Genomic DNA, 21,461 nt, shown 5'->3' with positions numbered 1-21,461 from the left:
TCTAAGTGAAACACAAGTGCCATGGATTGTGACAGGCAGGCACTGTGACCATGACCATCTTGTATGGCATGATCATGTTCCCCTCTGTTGCAACTTCATAATGACCTTGGGCAACACACTTCTGTAGTCATGATAATCACTTTGTACTTGTGATGTATGATATCAGTAGTTCCCCTGGCTTTGGGAACATATTCTCTAACTTCATAGGCAAATTTCATAGCAAAAGAAACTCTACAAATTAGTCTCTGATATTCCAGCTTTATGAAGGGCATTGACTACATAGACAATGAGCTGCCAGCTCTCACACTGGCCCAAGACACTCTGTATCATGAAACTCAGTTTCATGGAGTTATTAAAAAAAAAAAATTCTACTTTCTAAGATAGAGCAACCATGAAATTAATTTTTAGAAAGCCTCAAAGTCTCTCATCCTTCAAGTTAACAATGATGATGATGACAAGAGTGATGCTTATTGTAAAAATATTTTAAAAATACAGAAAGTATATTAAGTAAAAACTTTAGTCAAGGTTCGACTCCTCTGCCCCCACTCTTCAGAGGTACCTCCTGTTAATAATTTCTAGCAGATAGTTCCAGGCATTTTCTATGCATATCTATAAATGTATATTATGTATATACTTTAAAAATATGAAATCATACTAATATAAACATACTTGTAATGTGTTATTGATATATTTAAATATAAATATTGATGTATAAAAAGATCTACAACCTTTAAAAAAAATTTTTAAGTACTTATCTGACCCATTTAGTAATGCAGAGGGGTCGCATTTTAGTTCTAATTCAGTAGTTTGAAAACTGATCTGTGGAGCCTCAGGGGTCTATGGAACCTCTTCAGGGGGTTAGGGTTCATTACATAGCTCTATATGTGAGGTGGTGGGGATGGCCAGTATGTATTTACGGCCACCATGACCTAGAAAGAAATACAATCAGTTCAGCATGAAATCTGATGTCTGCAATTCATAGACTTAGAAAACTGTCAGTCTTTGGTTTTAGATTAATTTCATACACCAAATTCTTCAGCTGTGTTATACCTATCTATCATCTGTCTACCTACCTACCTGATAATCCCAGTGACAATGAATCTATTGTTGGTTCCCTTCTAACAGTGTCAGAGCCCTCCCAACTATCTGCAAGGATTGGATGGAAAACCTATCATTGCAGCTCCTGTGTTTACAAAGGTAATCAAAATATAACTTCTTTCTGTCATGGCTTTAAACACACCACAATACCCAAACAAAGTTGTAGGATTCAAAATTCACTGATTTTATCTCAGGATTTTGGTCTCTTATAAGTACAGGATAGGACTTGGGGTTTTGTGGTAGCTGTTACCATGTCACTCCAAGTTGCAGATTTCTAATATTAGTTTGTATAATAAGGGAAAGGTCATCCCCACTCATCACATTGATCTCTACGGCCATCCTATTGCTTTTAAACACAGTAGCCACACCTAGGGGTCAGGTGATACATTTCTAGGCACTTACTATCCAAGGGTTTCTCTGGATGTCTTTGGTGTTCAAGGAGATGGAGTTACATGCTCTTAAGAAGCTTAATACAAAGTCTCACTCTAGAACAAAGAGCTTTCTTTTTCTAATCCATGGTATCAACTACTGTGGTGGCATCAAATTCTGAGTCTCATAATCTTTGTATTTAGAACTGGAAATTTTACTCAGGCACTTTCATTTACAAATGAAAAACCAAGGGAGGGCCAGAGAGATCAAACAAAGTATCCAATGTCACAGAACTAGCAAGTGGCAGAATCAGGACTAGAAACAAGTTGTCCCAATTCTGTCTACTGTTCTTTCCCTTATATAACATAGGCTTAGTTTATATGTTGCCCAGGACAATAAACTCAAAGGTGCAAAACTGAGTCATATTGGATTTGTTTTGGTATTATGAAAACCACATGGATGGAGTCTATGCCTGGATTTACAGTTTATTGTTTGTATGAATACCAAACCTAAGCCCAAAGAAATTTTATCCACTCAGAAGTATGATTTAGAGGAATGGTTCTCAATCAGGGTTAATTCTGTCCCTCAGAGGACATTTGGCAATGTCTGGAGACATTTTTTTGATTTTCACAACAGGGGGCTGGCATCCAGAGATACTGTTAAACATCCTGTAATACACGGGATGACAGCCTCCTGCAACACAGAATTATCCAGCCCAAATTGTCAATTAGTCCTGGGGCTGAGAAATCATGTTATAGAGCAAAATGGCAAAAAAAAAAAAAAAAAAAAAAAAAGATGTCTTTTCCAATGAGTACTGATCCTAAAAGAATTGCTAAATTCACAACTTCCACAGAAACATCCATTTTAGCGACGTTCCACCATATCAGCTCATCCAAGATGGTTTTCCAAAATCAAGCAGAGTCTAAGAGTGAGACATGTTTATCCATAGCCGTATCAAGTTGGCAAACATTCTTATGTGAAACAAGATGCCTCTCAATTTTTCAGGTTTGTTTCTTGTAACCGCTTTCGGAATTTAAGTTTTGCTATTCTCAAAGACTTGAAGCAGGAAAGCAACATGTTGTGATTTGGTGAATACCAGACTTGGACGAAGAGTTATAAGTGGACCTGTGTGTGTGTGTGCACGGGCGCGTGCGTGTGTGTGTAATATAGCTAAAAGAGCTACCCCTAAGTGTCTCTTAGTTCACTGCTAAGTCACCTAGCCTTAAAACAGAGCTTTAAATGCCGAGAAATCAGGACACTTTAATTTGTTGTGCTTATTTGTCACACCCTTTGTCAGGCAATGCTGAGTCTTCAAAGGCAACTAAATCACAGAATAACTTATACCCAGTCCCAAACTAACATCTCCTCCACTCTTCTCCTCACCACCATCTGCCCAGCTAGACAGCAAAGAGGTGTCCTTATCTCCCTCCACACTTTCAAATATTTTGGGGTGCTCTGTCTTCCCTGCATCTACATCACCTGGTACATGCCTCTGGCACAACATTTAGCACAATAATAAAGATGTTTAGTTTTCTGTCTCTCCCAAGTGCCTCGAAGGCTATCTCTAATATCTTGATAGGAGTCCATAATGGTTATAATAGGTCCAAAGCCATTTTTATTATTCTGAAAAGCCTAATAGGACTTTAAAACCTATTCTTTACATTTAATTTTCATGGACTGGTTAGCCTCAAGTTTAGCTGCTTTTGTGTGGTGACTGATTACCTCCCTCTAATTAGATGCTCTGATTTGCAGATACATATATGCCTTTGATAAATAAAAATAGGGAAAAGAATTAGTCATTAGTATATGTTGTTAATTAGATAAATCTCCAAAAACATTAGATCCATGGTGGGGAAACACCAAGTCCCTAGTACAGGGACTCAAACTCTGGTGAGGCTTTCTCAGCCCTCGGGAAGTGTGCTTTTGCCTCCATAAATGGGATCAGGGTTGTTCAGACGTAGGGCACTAGCATAGGCTGTGGCTCAGATTCCAGAGGGACTTATCAGCAATGCTGCGCTTGCATTAGTTTCCATGAGTGAGGGTAGGATTGAGGTCATCGTCACTGCCAGTGACATTAGAAAATTTCTGAGTCAGAGCCACTGATGATGGTAATCACGTGGCAGAGGCCTTGATAACTGATCATTGGCGTATGTTTGTTCAGGTTATTCCTTGCTCTATTTACTTCTTTAGGGACTTCTGGCATTCCAGTCCCTAAAACTCACTTTCTATACTGCCCAACAAAGCATTTCTCTGCCAATAATGGCAAGAAGCCATTTTTTTGAAAGCAACGATTAGAGAGCAGAGTTTTATTTAACTCCTTGTACCTCCTTTGGTGATAGGGAAGTACTGGTATTATCTTCTTTTTAAAGAAGGTTAAAATGAAAATGAGGGTTGCCCAGCAAAACAGTGGTAGAGTTTGAAAGAAGCCTGGGGTCCCATATGCTAATTCACTGCTCTACCTATAGAGGATACCTATATCTTAAAAATATTTTATGGAGATAGACTATCCTCCATCCTCTATACAGTATCAAAAACACTTTCACTCTGTTTATGGGGGGAAAACAGTGTTCACACTCCTTGAGTGTGAAGGGAGGTAGATGATCAAATTAGAATCTTACTCCTATCACTGCTCCCCCTCCAACAACAGCTGCTCTGGCAGGCTTTCAAGGCTGCAGCCCTGGCTCCAGCTGCTTCAGCAGTAATTTGAAGAGTGCAAGGGGGCAGGGGAAGTGAGAATTTCAAGAATGGCACATCATTATATAATAGCTGAGGCAGGAAACCCTGAAATGACAGGTACAGTGGTTGGCTCTAGATTCCTGAAGATTACATGGGCCCCTCTCCACAACCTGACAATTCCAGAGACTTCTCTGACTCAACTGTTGTACTGGGCACCTGTCACAATATAGGGGCAAAAAGGTCTTCAATCAAACGGTTCTTTAACAGTAAAAACTGCTCTGATCCAACTCCAGTCTAAAAGCACTGTAACATTCACTTCCAGCATCTCCCAAGGTGCAAAAATAGCAACTGGATTTAAAAAAATAAAGTGACAATATGAACCTTACAGCTGATATCTTTTAACCAATAAGGGAGATGCCTTTTCTCAAGGATGTCCCTGCATTATATCTGTGGGTATAGGTCTACTAAGCAGGAACTGTGTCCTTTCAACTCACATTTACAGCACCTGGCACCGAGCTTGGCACAAAGCGGGAACATAGTTATATTTATTCTGTGGTGAACTGCTTCCATTTCAGCTAAGAAGGAATTATTGCTTTTATCACTTTATGGCTTCAGAGTGTTGTTAGGAGTAGAGAAGAAATCCTATGTCAAATGGCCGTGGAAGACATGCTTCTCAAGTCTCTGTGTTGTCAGTCATCCTACAAAGAATGTCTTCCTGGATGATCAGTACGGTGACGACACATAAGACAGATTTGCACTTTGGATACTGTTTACTGCAGAAGGTTGCAGACTTGTCATTATAGGGACTTCAGTTCAGATCCATAATTCCTAGTTAAGGCTAACTTAATCTTTGCTAGTTGGGGAATGCTTCATGTCTTATTCATCTTCAGTGAAGTCAAGATAAATATGATCAAGTCTTACACAATGTGCCATTAGTAACAGCCTAAGACCTACTGCTGTGTTGAACATGGCCCCATCTAAACTATGTTCAAATGGTGTAACTGGTTTGGACCAGATGGGCAGCAATGTGAGCCGATTTCTTCTTATGAGGCTTTTGTAGAAAAGCACAGTTTTCAGCAATAACAACTATCATTGTCCTTCAAATTATGACCTTCAACAACCTTTTCTAAGTGCCTTGTAAGATGACCCCTGGCAACTCCTTTACTGAGTATTGACGATGTGTCACACTGGAATGAACTTCCATCTCATATCACAGTCCCTTAGCTGGCATATTCTAGAACTACAGTATCTCAGGTATCTGGCTGGACTCTCCAATAGAACACAGGTCTTGGCCTTCAATTTCAAGTGAATAATTACAACCAACTAATGTTGGTCTCAACTGTAACATATTCTCTCAAGGAGGTCCTTTTGCAAGCAGGACCTTGTGTAACCTCTGCAGATTGAGAATTGGTTCATATATCTGAACCTCAAGCCATGTCAGAATGTAGACTGACCTCATTCTGCTCACATCCATTTTTTATTTATTATTATTATTATTATTTTACAGTACGCGGGCCTCTCACCGCTGTGGCCTCTCCCGTTGCGGAGCACCGGCTCCAGACGCGCAGGCTCAGCGGCCACGGCTCACGGGCCCAGCCGCTCCGCGGCATGTGGGATCTTCTCGGACCGGGGCACGAACCCACGTCCCCTGCATCGGCAGGCAGACTCTCAACCACTGCGCCACCAGGGAAGCCCTACATCCATTTTTTAAATGTGCCATATTTTATTCATTCAATCCCTTCTGCCACCACCACTTTTTTTTGCTTTGGTTTTCTAATTTGTTTGCCTCAAGAAGGAACAAAACTCCATTATGTATGAATCCCAGGGAGATGTCTGACTGCCATTAAAGTTTTCAATGGGCCCCCAAAACTACCATCTTAGCACAGAATTTGCTCAGATGTCAGGGTGGAGGGCATATTCACCAGCTTGCCAGGAGCACCCAAGACTCACTGATGCTCCCTGCTTACTGAGAACATTCCATTCTTGTCACTAGAAGCTATTGTTTTGGGGTAGACAAGGAATAACCAGGTTTTTAATCAACTAGTTCCTTATTACTTCAGAAACCACTCTGTGAAAATCACATCTTGAATTCCTTCAGCAAACAAATTTGGGAATGCAAAAAAAGAACAAAACGCTAACTCCGAACTATAGTGCCCCCTGGCTGTCACAATATCAACTAACACATCCTTCTGAGGTAAAAGTCTCCTACTACAGCTAAAGCCATGTGGTTAAACCCACCCCAGTATTCCTAAGATAAATGCCATAAATATGATAGGTCTAAGCACAAAATATCGTATATTGTTAAGAGCTATAAACAATCACAAGATATTTATAAGAGTAAATGACAAAAGCAAAAAAACTACTGGCCTTCCCCTTCTCCAAAGCAAGAGCCAATATTTCCTAAATACAGACCCCAAAATTGTAATAATGGGAAAGCCTTGCAGCATTTGTTGCTGATAGAGCTTGTAGAGAAAGTTAATCATAACCTTTCCATGTTTATCATCTTTAGGCCTATATTAAAAATAAAAATGTGCCCACATATATGCCAAAGGAGCATTTCATAATCAAATGAAATACCAACTATACAAACGAATGTGTGACTTTAAGCTCACAAATCATGATGAGTGAAAGACAAGTTGTGAAAGGAAAATGTGAGTTCTATTCTCCCATAGCGTCTATTATAGAATATACCGATATTTTACAATGGAAAGTAATTTTTGTGAACTTTTTTGGGGGGAAGCATGAAAGAGCATTTAACAATGCCTTCACAAAATTATGACATATTTTACCATGACCTAAGACTCCACATGTGACTATGATTTTATAGAGATTGTCATTGTTTACCTCCCTCAACAGACATTGAGGCTATCCTGTAAAGAACACATAAGGAAAAGAAAATAGCAAAACAAACGTCAATTTCCAGGACTATAGAAAGTAGGCAAGGCAAAGCCAAGAAAATAGTCACTTACTTAGGCCACAGAGATAGTCCACCTAGTGGAACAGTCTTGTGTGGAAAAAAATACATTACTCCCATACTGAATACACCAGTAGATATTCACTGCAGATTTTTTAAATTGTTATTGTTTCTGAAAACCAAACTCTACTTGGGCATTTTCTTAAAGGAAGCAGAATTACTTTACCAAATATTAGTATTTTTGCAAACCCTCAAAATGTTTCACCTAGTATTCAATAAATTTTTCTGGTACTGCAACAGAGAGGAAAAGGAAGAAGTTAGTGAGGAAAAAGCTTCCTATGCACTCAGATGATTGTGTCTTCAAAAATAGATTCAGGGACTTCCCTGGTGGTCCAGTGGTTGGGAATCCGCCTGCCAATGCAGGGGACACAGGTTCGAGCCCTGATCCGGGAAGATCCCACATGCCGCGGAACAACTGGGCCCGTGCACCACAACTACTGAGCCCGTGCTCTGGAGCCCACGGGCCATAACTACTGGAGCCCGTGCTCTGCAACAAGAGAAGTAACGGCAGTGAGAAGCCCACACACCGCAGTGAAGAATAGCCCCCGCTCGCCGCAACTAGAGAAAGCCTGTGCACAGCAAAGAAGACCCAATGCAGCCAAAATTAATTAATTAATTAATTAATTATAAAAAAATAGATTCAATGTACATCCACAGAATTGAAGCTGTTGGAAATGTACAAGATTTGGAGAAAATCCAAATATGGAGGCAATGGTATCTTTTTCGAAAATTCAGCACTGGGAGTAGATTCCAAAAATATATACTTTTTGGTTCTAACAATATTCTTCTCATTACAGATGTTACAAAATTTATCAGCCTCTGAGGGTCAGCTAGTTGTCTTTGAATGCAGAGTAAAAGGAGCTCCATCTCCTAAAGTTGAGTGGTATAGAGAAGGGACCTTGATAGAAGATTCTCCAGATTTTAGAATTTTACAGAAAAGTAAGTTGGTGCTTTAAAATTATTTTTCTGATAATTTTTATAGATTTATTGTATACATTTATTTTTTTAACTTTTAACAACTAATTAAAATGTAATAAAAAGAATAAAATAAAAAATACTTATACTCCACCAAACTAAACCCTATTAATATTTTGGTATATATTCTCCAAAAATTTTTCCATGCATATATTTTCTTTAAATAAAAATAATTTTTTTTTGTAAATTGATTTTTTCACTCAACATATCATGAATATCTCTCCATATTAATAGATATAGAACTTTTTTACTTTTAAAAATAAGTTGCTACAATCAATTTCATATTTACTTAATCTCCTATTGTTGAAAATGTAGACTGTCCACAAATTTTTACTATTAGAAACTATATTTCAAAGCACGTTAACAGAGAAGATCTTTGTGAATATCTATGAATAAATCTGAGTACTAGAATTGCTACTGTAAATTCACGTTGTTTTAGGCTTTTAATATAAATCATCAAAATGTCATCCAAAAAGGTTGAACTAAATTTAGGATGATTATATAATTGATCATCTAACCCGGGACACCTTGGGGAGTAACAGAGGGTGCTAGTAATCATTACACAGAGATCCCAGGAATAAACCAGATCATCCCAGTTGAACTGGGACACATGCTGTTTCAGTTATATTCTACTACAACCAGCAACATATGGGAACTTCTTTTGTCTTATACCTTCACTATCAATGGGTATTAAACAGTTTTTAAATCTTCACTAATTTTATAGGTCCCAAATGGGAATACTTGTTTTAATCTGCTTTTCACTAATGAGATGTGGAAAGGAACTTTTTTTTCTTATTTATTGGGTCTTTGAATTTACTTTAAAATTACCTATTATATCCTTTGTTCATTGTTTATTGAGGTTTTACTCTTTTTCTTGTAAGAATTATTTATATATCCAAGTTGTTAATTCTTCTTTTCTTGTCATGCAGTGCTTTCACCTTGACCCATTTCAGCCGTAAAATATTTTGAAAATTATTTGCTTCTTGGTTAATTTGTTTCTGCCTATCACAAAATAGATATATGAATCAAACTACTATCAGATTTAACAACAATGATATATTCTGAATAGCAGCAACAATGATATATTCTGAACACCATTTAAGCTGAGGCAAAAAACCTCCACTAGTTCGATCAGTGTAGAAGAATGTAACTAAATTCAACAACTATTCCCTGAGTGCCTGCAATTCTATAAACTGTAGTTGAGCACCTGTTTTCAGTACCAAGCGGGCACCTTCAGGAATGCCAAAGAATTTTAAGACAAAGAACTGTTCCTGAGGAACCTGTCATCTATCCTGAGGCTCTTAATATTAGAAACCTTAGGGCAGGAGGTATATGCTACATTATATCAGGATGTGAGAGCCCAAAGCCAAGAATGATCTCTTAGTCTTCACAAACTTTTTCAGGTCAGGCTGAATGGGTACAATAAAAGCAAGTCATCCTGAATCCCAACTAATTCAGTAACTTTTCCTCACCTAAGGTTTATGTGTCCCAAGTGGAACCCAAGTATGTCCCAAGATACAGCCACATCATTTAGTTAGCAGCTCTCTTGCTGCCCTTCTGTGATAATGATCCTATCCCTGTCAAGGTCATTGGTGCTTAGGTCATTTTACTTAAAATTTACAGATTAGCCTTGTCAAATTACTCATGAGTATGCAAAATATACTTCTATAGGAAGCTTCTGATAAAAATGTCACCTCTCAGTAAAATAAATGCTCAGAATCTTTTAATTTTTTTTTCTTTTAGAACCTCGATCCATGGCAGAGCCAGGTAAAGATCATTTTAACTTTAATTTCATTTGTATGTGATCCGTGACTTGAAATATATAATAGACATATTGAAATTACACTGTTGTCAAGAAAAAAAGTTTTACAAAGAAGATAGAAGCCAACTCTAGCTACGACTGAGGAGAAGGAAAGGCAAGCATGTGCAAGTTTGGGATATATATTCAATAGCTAATGTGAATGCCGTTAGTTCTGCGTTGTTGAGGAATGTTTCTTAGGAATATTTTCCCTCTTTCATTGGCCCCTACTCATGACCTCCTTAAACTGGGCAGAGCAATTTCCATGATGCTATCAATTCCAATTCCACAGCCTATGTATCTCAAAAGTTATGCATCAGATTTTGAAATTCACAGAATCAATAAAATGTTTATGATGTTATTAGATTTGGTTGGGAGGATATTAAGATGACACATGGAAGCTCTTACCTCTAGAAAATACAAGTTGCTCACAAAACACAGCAATAAACATCTGAATGTCCTCTCTATGATCACCCTGAAAAATAAGATTGTATTTGTGCCCATGGGTAAGAATGATGGTTTGGAATTTCATTATTATAATTCTTGCTTCTGAAAACTGAATGGAAAGGCATTCTTGATGTAGACATTGAATATCCATGTTGCATAACCCTACTCTAGGCCCTTGGGGATACAGTAAAGACCAGAGTGCTCTTGCTCTAGCATTGCCTGTAGTGGAGAAGCATTTTTCCCTTTGAAAATACTTCAGGCTTTTGATACTTTCAACCAAAGCAAGCTTTTTCACTAGGCAGTCTCATACACGAAATAATTTCAGAGTCACCCAAAAGGGGTCCCTGCTCAAAACAAGCCCCAGCTCCATGATCTAAAATTTCATGTTCAGAGAGTTTTTCTTTCCACCTTGGATAAAGCGTATACCCTTTGGAGACAGAATACTATATCTTATCAGGCAGGTATTGTGTAGTATGAATGAATTTATCAGATCATTTTCCGAATGCAGGTTGCTGAAAGATGAGAGTGCAAATGTTTGGGAAGGGAACAGAGAGGAGGAAGCATAAGACTCAGAGAAAGGACAGAGAGGTACCAAAACCAAACTTTGCCTCTCCATCATTTAGGATTCTTTGGGCAGCAAATAAACAAGACCTAACCAAAAATGGCTTAAGCAACATGAAAACTGTTATCTTGTTACATAGCAAGATGCCATAAGAAATGGTAGTATTGAGATTGGTTAATTTAGCATCTCAGAGATCATCAGGGGCCAAGCTTTTTTTTTTTTCCCCCATTCTGTCATCTTCAGAGTATCCTCTTAGACCGGTTCTACTCATATACCCAAGACGGCTGCCACAGTTCTAGGTATTACATGCAGATGACAACGTCCAAAGGCAAAAATAGGGGAAAACGCTCTCTTTTACCCCTTTTAAAAGGCAAGAAAAACTTTCCCAGAAACTCCCCAGGAGATTTTCCCTAATATCTTCTTGACCAGAATTGTGTGTCACATGCCTTACCAAGAATAGAGTGGTATTTCACACAGACCTACTTTTGCTTTAAATCCTAATTTGTTTTTGTGATTTTTAAGCTTATTGTTTCTTGGTCCTATTTTTGACATCTGGACTGATGACATAAAAACAGATAATCTTCAAATCCGTAATATACATTATATTATCATTAAATCCTCTTGTTGATTGTCTGCATGGAGTTATTCATTTTACTTCCTTTGGCTCATTTAGTCTGCTAATCAGTCAATTCAATCAAATAATTGGACTAAATGTTTTCAAACAATTAATATAATCGGCTTCCTCTATTGACTTTTATAGAATCACCATCTAATATCAGAAAATTCCATAATTCCATTTCCGTAAATAAGTCAGTAACCATTCTGCTTTATTGGGTTTAGAGGAGATCTGTACTTTGGTCATTGCTGAGGTATTTGCGGAAGACTCTGGGTGCTTCACCTGTACTGCAAGCAATAAATACGGCACAGTGTCAAGCATTGCACAGCTAGATGTAAGAGGTAAGGGCTCTTTCAATGCCGGAACAGTTTAGACTATGACTTTGATTATGAGTATGGACAATGTATATTACCCTCTCTTACTGCTTTTCATATGAAGCTAGCTTGGCTCTCCTAAAATTTTTTGAATTATTGAGGAAAGTGTTCTTGAACAGAATCCAGTTTTCAATTTCTCATTGCATTTATCACCACCACGCCAGTTATCCTGCTGTTATTTATTATACTCCCTAAGAAAACATCTTCTTGATCTTACCTAAACTTCTAAAATTCTTTCCAAAATGGTACTTAGATTTTTTTAGGTTTTTTTTTTGTTTTTTTCCTATATCCTTACCATTCTTTAATGTCCCAGATTGTGTTTTCTGTTTTTGACAAGCATTTCCATTAGCACATTCGCCTGGGTTGGATACATGCCCTGTCTCAGGGTTATAATCCCATCTCAGTCTTATTGAGTAAGGCTAATATCTCAGGTCCTGTTATCATCCTTTCAGGAAATGAAGACCCCAGAAACAATGGGTCTCTTCACTCAGCCAACTCTACCACCAACCTGGCTGTTATTGAGCAACAGCCATCCCCACCCAACCCAGAGCCTCCTTCCGTGGAACAACTCCCTAAACCCAAACTGGAAGGCGTTCTGGTGAATCACAATGAGCCCCGGTCCAGCTCAAGGATCGGGCTCCGTGTCCACTTCAACCTGCCTGAAGATGACAAAGGAAGTGAAGCATCCTCTGAGGGTGGCATGGTGACCACCAACCAGACCAGGCCTGATTCCTTCCAGGAGAGATTCAATGGACAGTCAGCAAAAATCCCTGAGCCTTCCTCGCCCGTCAAAGAGCCCCCTCCAGTTCTGGCCAAACCCAAACTGTAAGTAAAAATTAGAATGAATAACCAAGAGTGCCTGTGACCTTCTCTGACTCTGCCCTTCTTAAAAATGATGGAGCTAAAAAGGGAAATTATGAAATGAGAAAACACACATTAAATGCTTTGCAAATCATAATCCTTACATCAGTGTAAGTGTACTATCACTTTCATCCTTACTATTCATATTCTACCTCCAAGAAATGTTACTCCTAAACTAGCTCAAAAAGATGTCTGTCTAACATTAGAGGGCTCCAGGTGAAGCACTTCTACACTCTCCTTATAAAGCCCTTTCTCATGTCTAATAATCTTTACGGTGTGAAATTTCATCTTTCTATTCCTCATTTCTGCTTTAACTTAAGTTTTTGTAGTCATTATAGAAAAGATACCTAGTATTTTTTAGTTAGCTCCTTGATATGGCTAGATATGCTGTAGTAACAACAGGCTTCATATAAATGTAATGGGTTGAAATTACAAAGGAAGTGAAGCATCCTCTAAGGGTGGCATGGTGACCACCAACCAGAGTCACCTCAGGAGCTTGATGCAGTTGTCACCCAAACCCTCTAGAGAGCTTCCATCAGTCATGTTGCAAAATTTAATGTGCATCCATAGCAAAGCAAGCACAGAATATGATACTACTATTATGTTTTGTTTGATCCACACATCAAAGTGATAAAAATTACATTTATAACTACATAAACCTTTAAATATCAACAATAAAATCTACAGTAATAGCACTCCTATCATGTGTTTCTCAATGTGCTGATATTCATTGGAAGCAGTTCATGTTGCTTAGTTTTATATTTTTCTCACTACCACACAAGGTGAAATTCTGGGCATAAAATTAAATGTTACAAAACATGCGGGTCACATCCAGAAATACCTCTGTCCCCTCAAAGTTCTGCCAGTCCCAGGAAATAGGAATCTACTTAAAGTAAGAAGAAGGGAAGAGGTTATTGTAGGGATATAAGCAGCAATGGGCAACAAAACACAGCCAGGTCCTGCACAGAGAAGGAGAAGCAGGGATTTAAGAGCTAGGATCACACACATGGTCAGTCCAGCCTCTGTCCCCTGCTCACACTCCGTCTTGAGCACCTCCTTGTTTCCTCTTTGCATATCCACTCTACTCTTCTCTCTTGGAAGACTCATCAATTCATATCTGGCCCTTGATGGCATGTCTTGTCACGACTTGTGTCAAGTTCCACTGCTAACTAAATCGTGCTCAGCAGCTCAATTCCAAATACCAATTAGCCCAGCCTCGTCAGGTGCAGAGCATTTACATTTGGAGGGAAGAAGAGTCAAATGGATCAAATCAGAACTGTGTGTGAAGGCAGTTCGCAGAGAAGGGAGTTGTGAGAACAGGTAACCCAAAACAATCAATTGCCTCCTTTGTAGGGCCTCCTCTTACCCAGGGACTGTTTAGGTATGTCAGTTAGGGTTAGGTTTAGCTTCATGTTGCAGAAAGCCCAAACTAATGGTGAGTTAAACACATGAGGGTTTATTTTTCTCTCAAATAAAGGAATTAGATGGGCAGTCAGAGGCTGTTATGATGGCTCCATAGTCATTAAGAACCCAGTCTTCTGCTCTGCCATCTTTAGCACTGGCTTCTTCTCCAAGTGCCCTCATGGTCCAAGATGGCTGATGGTGGTCTAGTCATCATGTCTGTATTTCAAGCAGCAGAAAAGGCAAATTGGTAGAAGTCCAATTACACTCCTTTAAAGGAGCCTTCTTAGGACTTACCCAAAATCACCTGCTTATATCTCATTGGCCAGAGCTTAGTCACATGGTATATTAAGTACAAAGGAAGCTGGGAAGTGTGGTCTTTAGCTCCACGTGTTGCCTCCATGCGTAAAATCAAGTTCCTTTACAAAGGGGAAAATTAAGTAGTCAGCCAGCAGTATCTACCACATGAAACTTTCAATGAATATAAAAATTCTTTCTACTAAATTATGTAGTGACACCCTCTAAAAATCCAGTCCTCAACGGGACTCAATATTTTTTGTCTTCCTTAAATTTTCACCTAATTGTGTGAATATAGGTTTGTATTAGTAGAGGTATGAATACACATGTGCATGCTCACCTCTCTCTCTCTCTCTCTCTCTCACACACACACACACACACACACACCCTTTGTGAATCCACATGCCTACAAAGTTTTCTTACTGGTTTTAATCTTTTAGGTTTTATGTTAAAATATATTGACTCAATAATCTTGAGGATACAATTTTCTGCTTGTTCCTTCAATTTGCCATTCATACAAAAAATAGAATTCTTATAGATCTTAAAACTGCAACAGAGAAGGAAGCTGTCATTTTTCAACACTGTATCATCAAAGCCTAGATAATTCAGACTTTGACATTTTCAGCTTGAATATTAAGCTATTTAGAGAAGTGACTCTTCATCCTGGCTACACTCTAGAATGAAATGTGGAGCTTCTGAAAAATATTTATGCCTTCCATCCCAGTTGAATGAGAATCTCTCCACAGATTATTTTAATGTACAGCCAGGTTGGAAAGTATAGGTGTAAAGTTAGAAAACCTGAGTTACAACCCTTTATCACCCCACCCAGCCCCATACACACACCCCTCCACAGCCAGGAAAAAAATAGAAGAATTAACATTTAAAGTGAGTAAAACGTCAGACTAAAATCAGAATGTACTGGATAAGCCTATGCTTTTGGGCAAGTGTTTCTTTAGAGCAGTGGTTCTCAGTCCTGGACGCAGACAAGAATCACCTAGAGCCTTGCTATTCAAAGCACTGGCATCACCTGGGAACTTGATAGAGATTCTCGTGCTCCACTCAAGACCTACTGAATCAGAAACTCTTGGAGGTGCGGCCTGGAAATCTATGTTTTAACAAGCCCTCCAGAGGGTTCTGAGGTTCACTAAAGTTTATGAACTGACCCACATTTAAAAAGATTATAGTAACTATGCCTGGATCCTTTCCAAGGCCAACTGACTCTCTGGCCAGTGGTGCCTAAATCAGTAAGGTTTGTCTTTTATGATCTCTGGGTGATCTAATGCACAACCAGTGTAGTTACCACTGCCAAAACCACAGCTAAAAGCTGACTGCAGAGACGTATTTACCCAGAATTAGTTATCCTAATCAGCAATGTGCTAGCAAATGTTTTAACTACCGGCAGAGGCAGGGAAGCCCTGATTTGTAGCATTTGCCAGTTTTCCTCCCACCATGGCTGATTTCAAGCTACTAAAGAAAAGTCATTAAACTGGGAACTGGGATGAGGTGTATACAACCTGCCCTCCAGAGCCATCGAGAGCTGGCTCCAGCACACACTGCCCCAAGTTGTTGTTGCCAAAATTGCTTTCAAAAGTATTTGATACAGTAGCCCAAGTTGTTCTGTTGTGTTTGTCATTAAGCCTTGACATTTTATCTCAACCATTTAAAATCCCTAAGAAATGGACTTGAGGACACAGGGAGGGGGAAGGGTAAGCCGGGATGAAGTGAGAGAGTGGCATGGACATATAAACACTACCAAATGTAAAACAGATTGCTAGTGGGAAGCAGCTGCACAGCACAGGGAGATCAGCTTGGTGCTTTGTGACCACCTAGAGGGGTGGGATAGGGAGGGTGGGAGGGAAGGAGACGTAAGAGGGAAGAGATATGGGGATATATGTATATGTATAGCTGATTCACTTTGTTATAAAGCAGAAACTAACACACCATTGTAAAGCAATTATACTCCAATAAAGATGTTAATAAAAAAATCCCTAAGAAATTCTTTTGTATTCCAGAAACCACATCAAGAAACATCGTTATAATTCTGAAACTCTAATTTTCTTACAAATCTTGAAATTGATATTTGTAGTTCAGAAACTGAAAAAATATAATAGCCACCATTTATTGATCACTTATCTGATTTAGGTGATTTATCTATCAATTCTCACAACAACATGAAGAGATATTACTTACTCCTATCTTACTTATGAAGAAATCAGGGTCAGAAAAATCTAGAAACCACCCCAAACCACACATATAATCAGTGGCAGAGCCAGGATTAGGACCTAAGTCTATCTGTCTGCAGAGGGCATATTCTTGAGCATCATGCTTAAGCTAAGTTGTGGCAAAAGAGAAGATATTTTCAGGGAACCCAGGAGAGTTGATAATCTACAGAAAGAAAACTGGGTATAAACCTGATTTCAGAAATCCTCATAGCAACAAGAAATGAGCAGCTGAGCTTATAGTAATTTATGATAGGCTGTTATTTTGAATTAGAGAGGTTGCTCAGGGTTTTGTATGCTTTGTAATTAACCTTTCTTTCCTTTCTTCTTTCATTGCACTTTGTACCTTCATTATTAAATAGTAAGTTCCATATGTTACCTGTAAATAACCACTGGATATTTGTATTACATGTATGTATAGTAAGATTTTTGAGCCCTGAATTGCTCATACTATCCCAGGCATATTTGTATCTCCTACAGTACCTAGCAAAGTAAACATACAGAAGATTCAATAAAAGTTTGTTGAATACTGGAATTGACACCTTGCCCTTATGTCATGAATAAGCAAATTGAAACAGCTGTTTTAAATCCCTTCTGAAACAAGACAGTTTAATAAAATTTGGGGGAAAAAAACCCTGTCAAACAAAAGGAGACATTATTCTCAAATGAATTCTTCCAGAATCTTAGATAATCAAAACTATTTGATGCTGTATCTCATATATCATTATGTTTAAAGTTTGTGACCCTCTACAATCCAATATACTACATTAAATGATAAGGGCTAACATGCTGTTTAAAGTCTTACTTAAAATTAAAAGCTGGTTCTTAGTTTTCACTCAATAGGAGCTAAAGGAAAATAAGAATCAATCAATACCAAATGACTTCCTGGCCCCTTTTTTCATCCTTATCTTTCTAAGATTACTTAGTTTTCATATACTATTTTTTCTACTTCCATAACCACAATAAAATATTTCTGCAATACCATCAAATTAAAAGTTACTCAGACTACAATACAAACATGTCCTAAAAACCACATGGCATTTTCTTTATGCTACAGTAATCACAGAATGGGACCTGCCAAATATGAGATCCATTAAAAATTTAAAGGTTTTATATTTTCATGCCATTGGGAAAGTTAACACCAGCAGAAACAACGTTATTGTATATAGTTTTCTAAGGATAATCTAACAAAGATATTTCTGCTTCTCTTGATTGCTGAATCTTTTATCCATGATGGAATGAAAAGATTTTATTAATTTTAATTATGTTACTTTATTCTCTCAGCTTAAATACTTACTTCTAAAAGGGAGGAAGAAAGTTACTGTGCCAGGTGGCTATACTTCTAAATTCTTAGTTTTCATAGTTGAACAGAGGACAAGAATTTTCTTAGTTGAAAAAAGAGTCGCATAGTATGTAGCATTTGACAGCAGTCATGAAAGTGGAGATAGGTCTCTACTTTGTGAAGTTACTTTTCCGTATATTGTGTATCAGAAATGTTAATGAAGGCAAGAGAAAAGGTCTTAAACTCCAAGAATTTTTTTAAAAATCACGACTATATTCAATATCCTGTGATAAATCATAATGGAAAAGAATATTTTTTTAAAAAGAATGTCTCTATGTGTATAACTGAGTCACTCTGCTGTACAGCAGAGATGGCACAACACTGTAAACCAACCACACTTCAACTGAAAACAAAATTTTTTTTAAATCAAAGTTTGGAGAACTTTCTGCCTCAACTTTATTGCTGTTGGTGTTGACTTTCCCAATGGTATGAAAATATAAAACCTTTCTTCTTTTTTTTTTTTTTTTTGCGGTATGCGGGCCTCTCACTGCTGTGGCCTCCCCCGTTGCGGAGCACAGGCTCCGGACGCGCAGGCTCCGGATGCGCAGGCTCAGCGGCCATGGCCCACGGGCCCAGCCGCTCCGCGGCATATGGGATCCTCCCAGACCGGGGCACGAACCCGTATCCCCTGCATCGGCAGGCGGACTCTCAACCACTTGCGCCACCAGGGAGGCCCTAAAACCTTTCATTTTTAATAGATCTCGTGTTCAGCAGATCACCTTCCATGTTCCAAAACATATTTTCAAAGAACATAAAACCACGGTGGGCTTGAAGCACTGTGGTCTCACTTGTGGCTGTTCCTATGGTTGTTTATTCATGAGTAGATTCTCCTAAACAGCAAAGTTTGACAGCCCTGACAACTTTATGCATATATGACTTTTAGACACTTTCGTTTTCCATTTTCTTTTTTAAAAAAATTAATTAACTGTTTTGTTAAGAGGAAGTAAATAGACTGTGGGACTTAAGGCAACTCATATACTGCTTCTGTGAGTCAGGTTCCTATAAATGGAGAAAGCGCTCCCAGCTTGATCATTTTTTTTCTTTAGGCACAAGAAAAGTCTAAGTAACGTTCATAATTACGGTGACCATATAATCCATCATTCAAACCACGACATTTTTGAGAGTGAAGGAGCACTATTAATAATCATGCCAGGAAAACAAGCATAAAGCAGGACTGTCCAGAATGAATCGAGACATATGGTCACCTTCTCTATAAAGCTTTGTTGTCAGAAGAGGATGAGAAACACCAAGACACATCCAGCTGCTTTGTTAAAGTTTGCTCTAAAATGAGGCAGAGTGAAGAATATAGCACATTCTCAGGGAACTCAGCCCCCTTTAGTAACTCACATCAGTATGTAGCTCAGTGCCTTCTATCCCGAAACAGAGATACTATCTGCTCATCTCAGAACTTTGAGTACTTCCAACAAGAGGACCATTTTTCTATTTCTTCTTTCTAATTTATAACATTCTAAAATGGGGCTGCTGTGTTGCCCAACTCCAGGGTCACAACACAAAGAACACAATGTGAATGACGCCTCTTGGAGTTGTGCATCATGGTGGCCTTTCCCTTCTTCCTGGCAATCAAACAGACTTAGAAAGGAGAGACAGGGACTTCCTTGGCGGTCCAGTGGTTAAGACTCGCCCTTCCAATGCAGGGGGCATGGGTTTGATCCCCGGCCAGGGAACTAGATCCCATGTGCCCGAATTTGATCGGCTGGTTTCTGGCAACAATGGTTGTGTGTTCTTAATCAGCATCAAGCGGTCAACAGCTTGTCTATACAGGCTGAGGCGATGGTGACGGATTTCTCTTCTCTCTCCCCACTCTTGTGCAGAGATTCCAGCCAGCTACAACAGCTTCACAACCAAGTCTTACTGGAACAACAGCAGTTGCAAAACCCATCTCCTTCATCTCCTAAGGAGTTTCCTTTCAACATGAGTGTTTTGACCTCCACTGCTGCCCCAGCGGTGACAACATCCGGCAAGCCGGTGAAGGCCCCTTCATCGCAGACATTCAGCTTGGCCCGGCCAAAGCACTTCTTCCCCTCCACAAGCACGACCGCAGCAACCGTGTCCCCTTCCAGCTCTCCAGTGTTCACCCTGATCAGCACTCCTCAAGCCATGCAGAGGACAGTGAGCAAAGAAAGCCTCTTAGTTTCTCAGCCCTCGGCGCAAACCAAATCTCTGGGAGCGGTTTCTGTCCAAAACGAGCTACCTCCTCCGGGTCCGACAGAGACAGCACAACTACCACTCACATTTTCCATCTCCAGCGGAAACCAGTTTCAGCCCCAGTGCGTGTCCCCAACTCCTGTCTCTCCCACCAGCCGGATTCAGAACCCAGTGGCTTTCCTCAGCTCCGTCCTGCCTTCTCTCCCTGCCATCCCACCCACCAATGCCATGGGGCTGCCTAGAAGCGCACCATCCGTGTAAGTATCATTGAGGTTTCTTGATGTAAAAGATGTCATTTAAGAATGGACCCACATAAGAGTAGCTTGGTCTGGGACAGGACTCTCATTTAGTGAATTCCTACATAATCCAATCTCTTAGACACAAAATGGATATTGAACACCTTAGGACAAAAGGACATGATTACCTTAAATAATGTTTTTATAATTTAAATACTGAAAACACCTCGACACAGATTTTCTGGGCAGTGCTCAAGGTTTGCTCGCAAGATGCACTCCGTAAGTGCCTGATGGCTCCTGGCTCTGGTTGCCATGCCAACCACTCTGATTTCTAGGCCTTGTACCCTGGCCAGTACTTTTCATGAGTGATTTAGGTGTGAATTTATTTTACAGGCCATCCCAGGGACTAATGAAGAAACACATAAAGTCTTCCCAACCAGTGAATGATGATTACATTCGTGAAACTAAGAATGCAGTGATTCTAGACTTGGGGAAAAAAATGAATTTTAGTGATGTCAGATCAAACCAGCAGGTAAGATTGTTGGGTTCAGATGGTTTATTGGAATTTCTTTGTAAGGAATGTAAGTTTGCTTAATTCAGTCCTTGGATGCTCAGGTCACCTGACCTCGGTGAAGCTGACACTGCAGTTTTGGAAGGCAGAGCACAGACTGTCCATGGTTCATGTAGGAAACTCGTCCACATGGATCCACAGTTCTTGATTTAGCCCGGTAGTTAATTCAGTTTCCTTGTCTACATGCGTTTACCTAGAATAGTATATGTTAAGGAGAGAGACTAGATAGTCTGTTTTCCATTCCAACAATCCTCAGTATTGGCAAACACCGTCACATCTTTGAGACATTGCAATATCTGAGCCTTGAGATGACCTAGACTTTAAGGAACTCCAGGGTTCCAAGCCATCCTTTATCTGGCTGCTTCAATCTAATGTGCTTGGGGGTTTGCTCACCAGTTCCTCTCAATCTTTACATTAGGTTGAAGCACGTGAAATAGCCATTAGCCAATATCCTGTGTTTCAACCTGTACAACTCCCTG

At 39.2% G+C, this 21,461-nt stretch overlaps 1 protein-coding gene across 3 annotated transcripts in view; it reads left to right on the top strand.

The window, feature by feature from the left end:
* Nucleotides 1-21,461, top strand: part of MYPN (myopalladin) — a 77,649-nt gene that overhangs the window by 33,232 nt on the left and 22,956 nt on the right. For all 3 annotated transcript variants that reach the window (XM_060092355.1, XM_060092350.1, XM_060092363.1), the window contains 7 exons: nucleotides 1,126-1,197; nucleotides 7,915-8,056; nucleotides 9,836-9,859; nucleotides 11,740-11,856; nucleotides 12,342-12,714; nucleotides 19,842-20,432; nucleotides 20,805-20,943. In XM_060092355.1, the coding sequence (XP_059948338.1) occupies nucleotides 1,126-1,197; nucleotides 7,915-8,056; nucleotides 9,836-9,859; nucleotides 11,740-11,856; nucleotides 12,342-12,714; nucleotides 19,842-20,432; nucleotides 20,805-20,943 (1,458 nt within the window). The remainder of the gene's footprint in view (nucleotides 1-1,125; nucleotides 1,198-7,914; nucleotides 8,057-9,835; nucleotides 9,860-11,739; nucleotides 11,857-12,341; nucleotides 12,715-19,841; nucleotides 20,433-20,804; nucleotides 20,944-21,461) is intronic.

Source organism: Mesoplodon densirostris, chromosome 1 (genome assembly GCF_025265405.1).
Source record: "Mesoplodon densirostris isolate mMesDen1 chromosome 1, mMesDen1 primary haplotype, whole genome shotgun sequence".
NCBI classification, from domain to species: Eukaryota; Metazoa; Chordata; class Mammalia; order Artiodactyla; family Ziphiidae; genus Mesoplodon; species Mesoplodon densirostris.
This window is presented reverse-complemented; position numbering and strand designations above follow the sequence as displayed.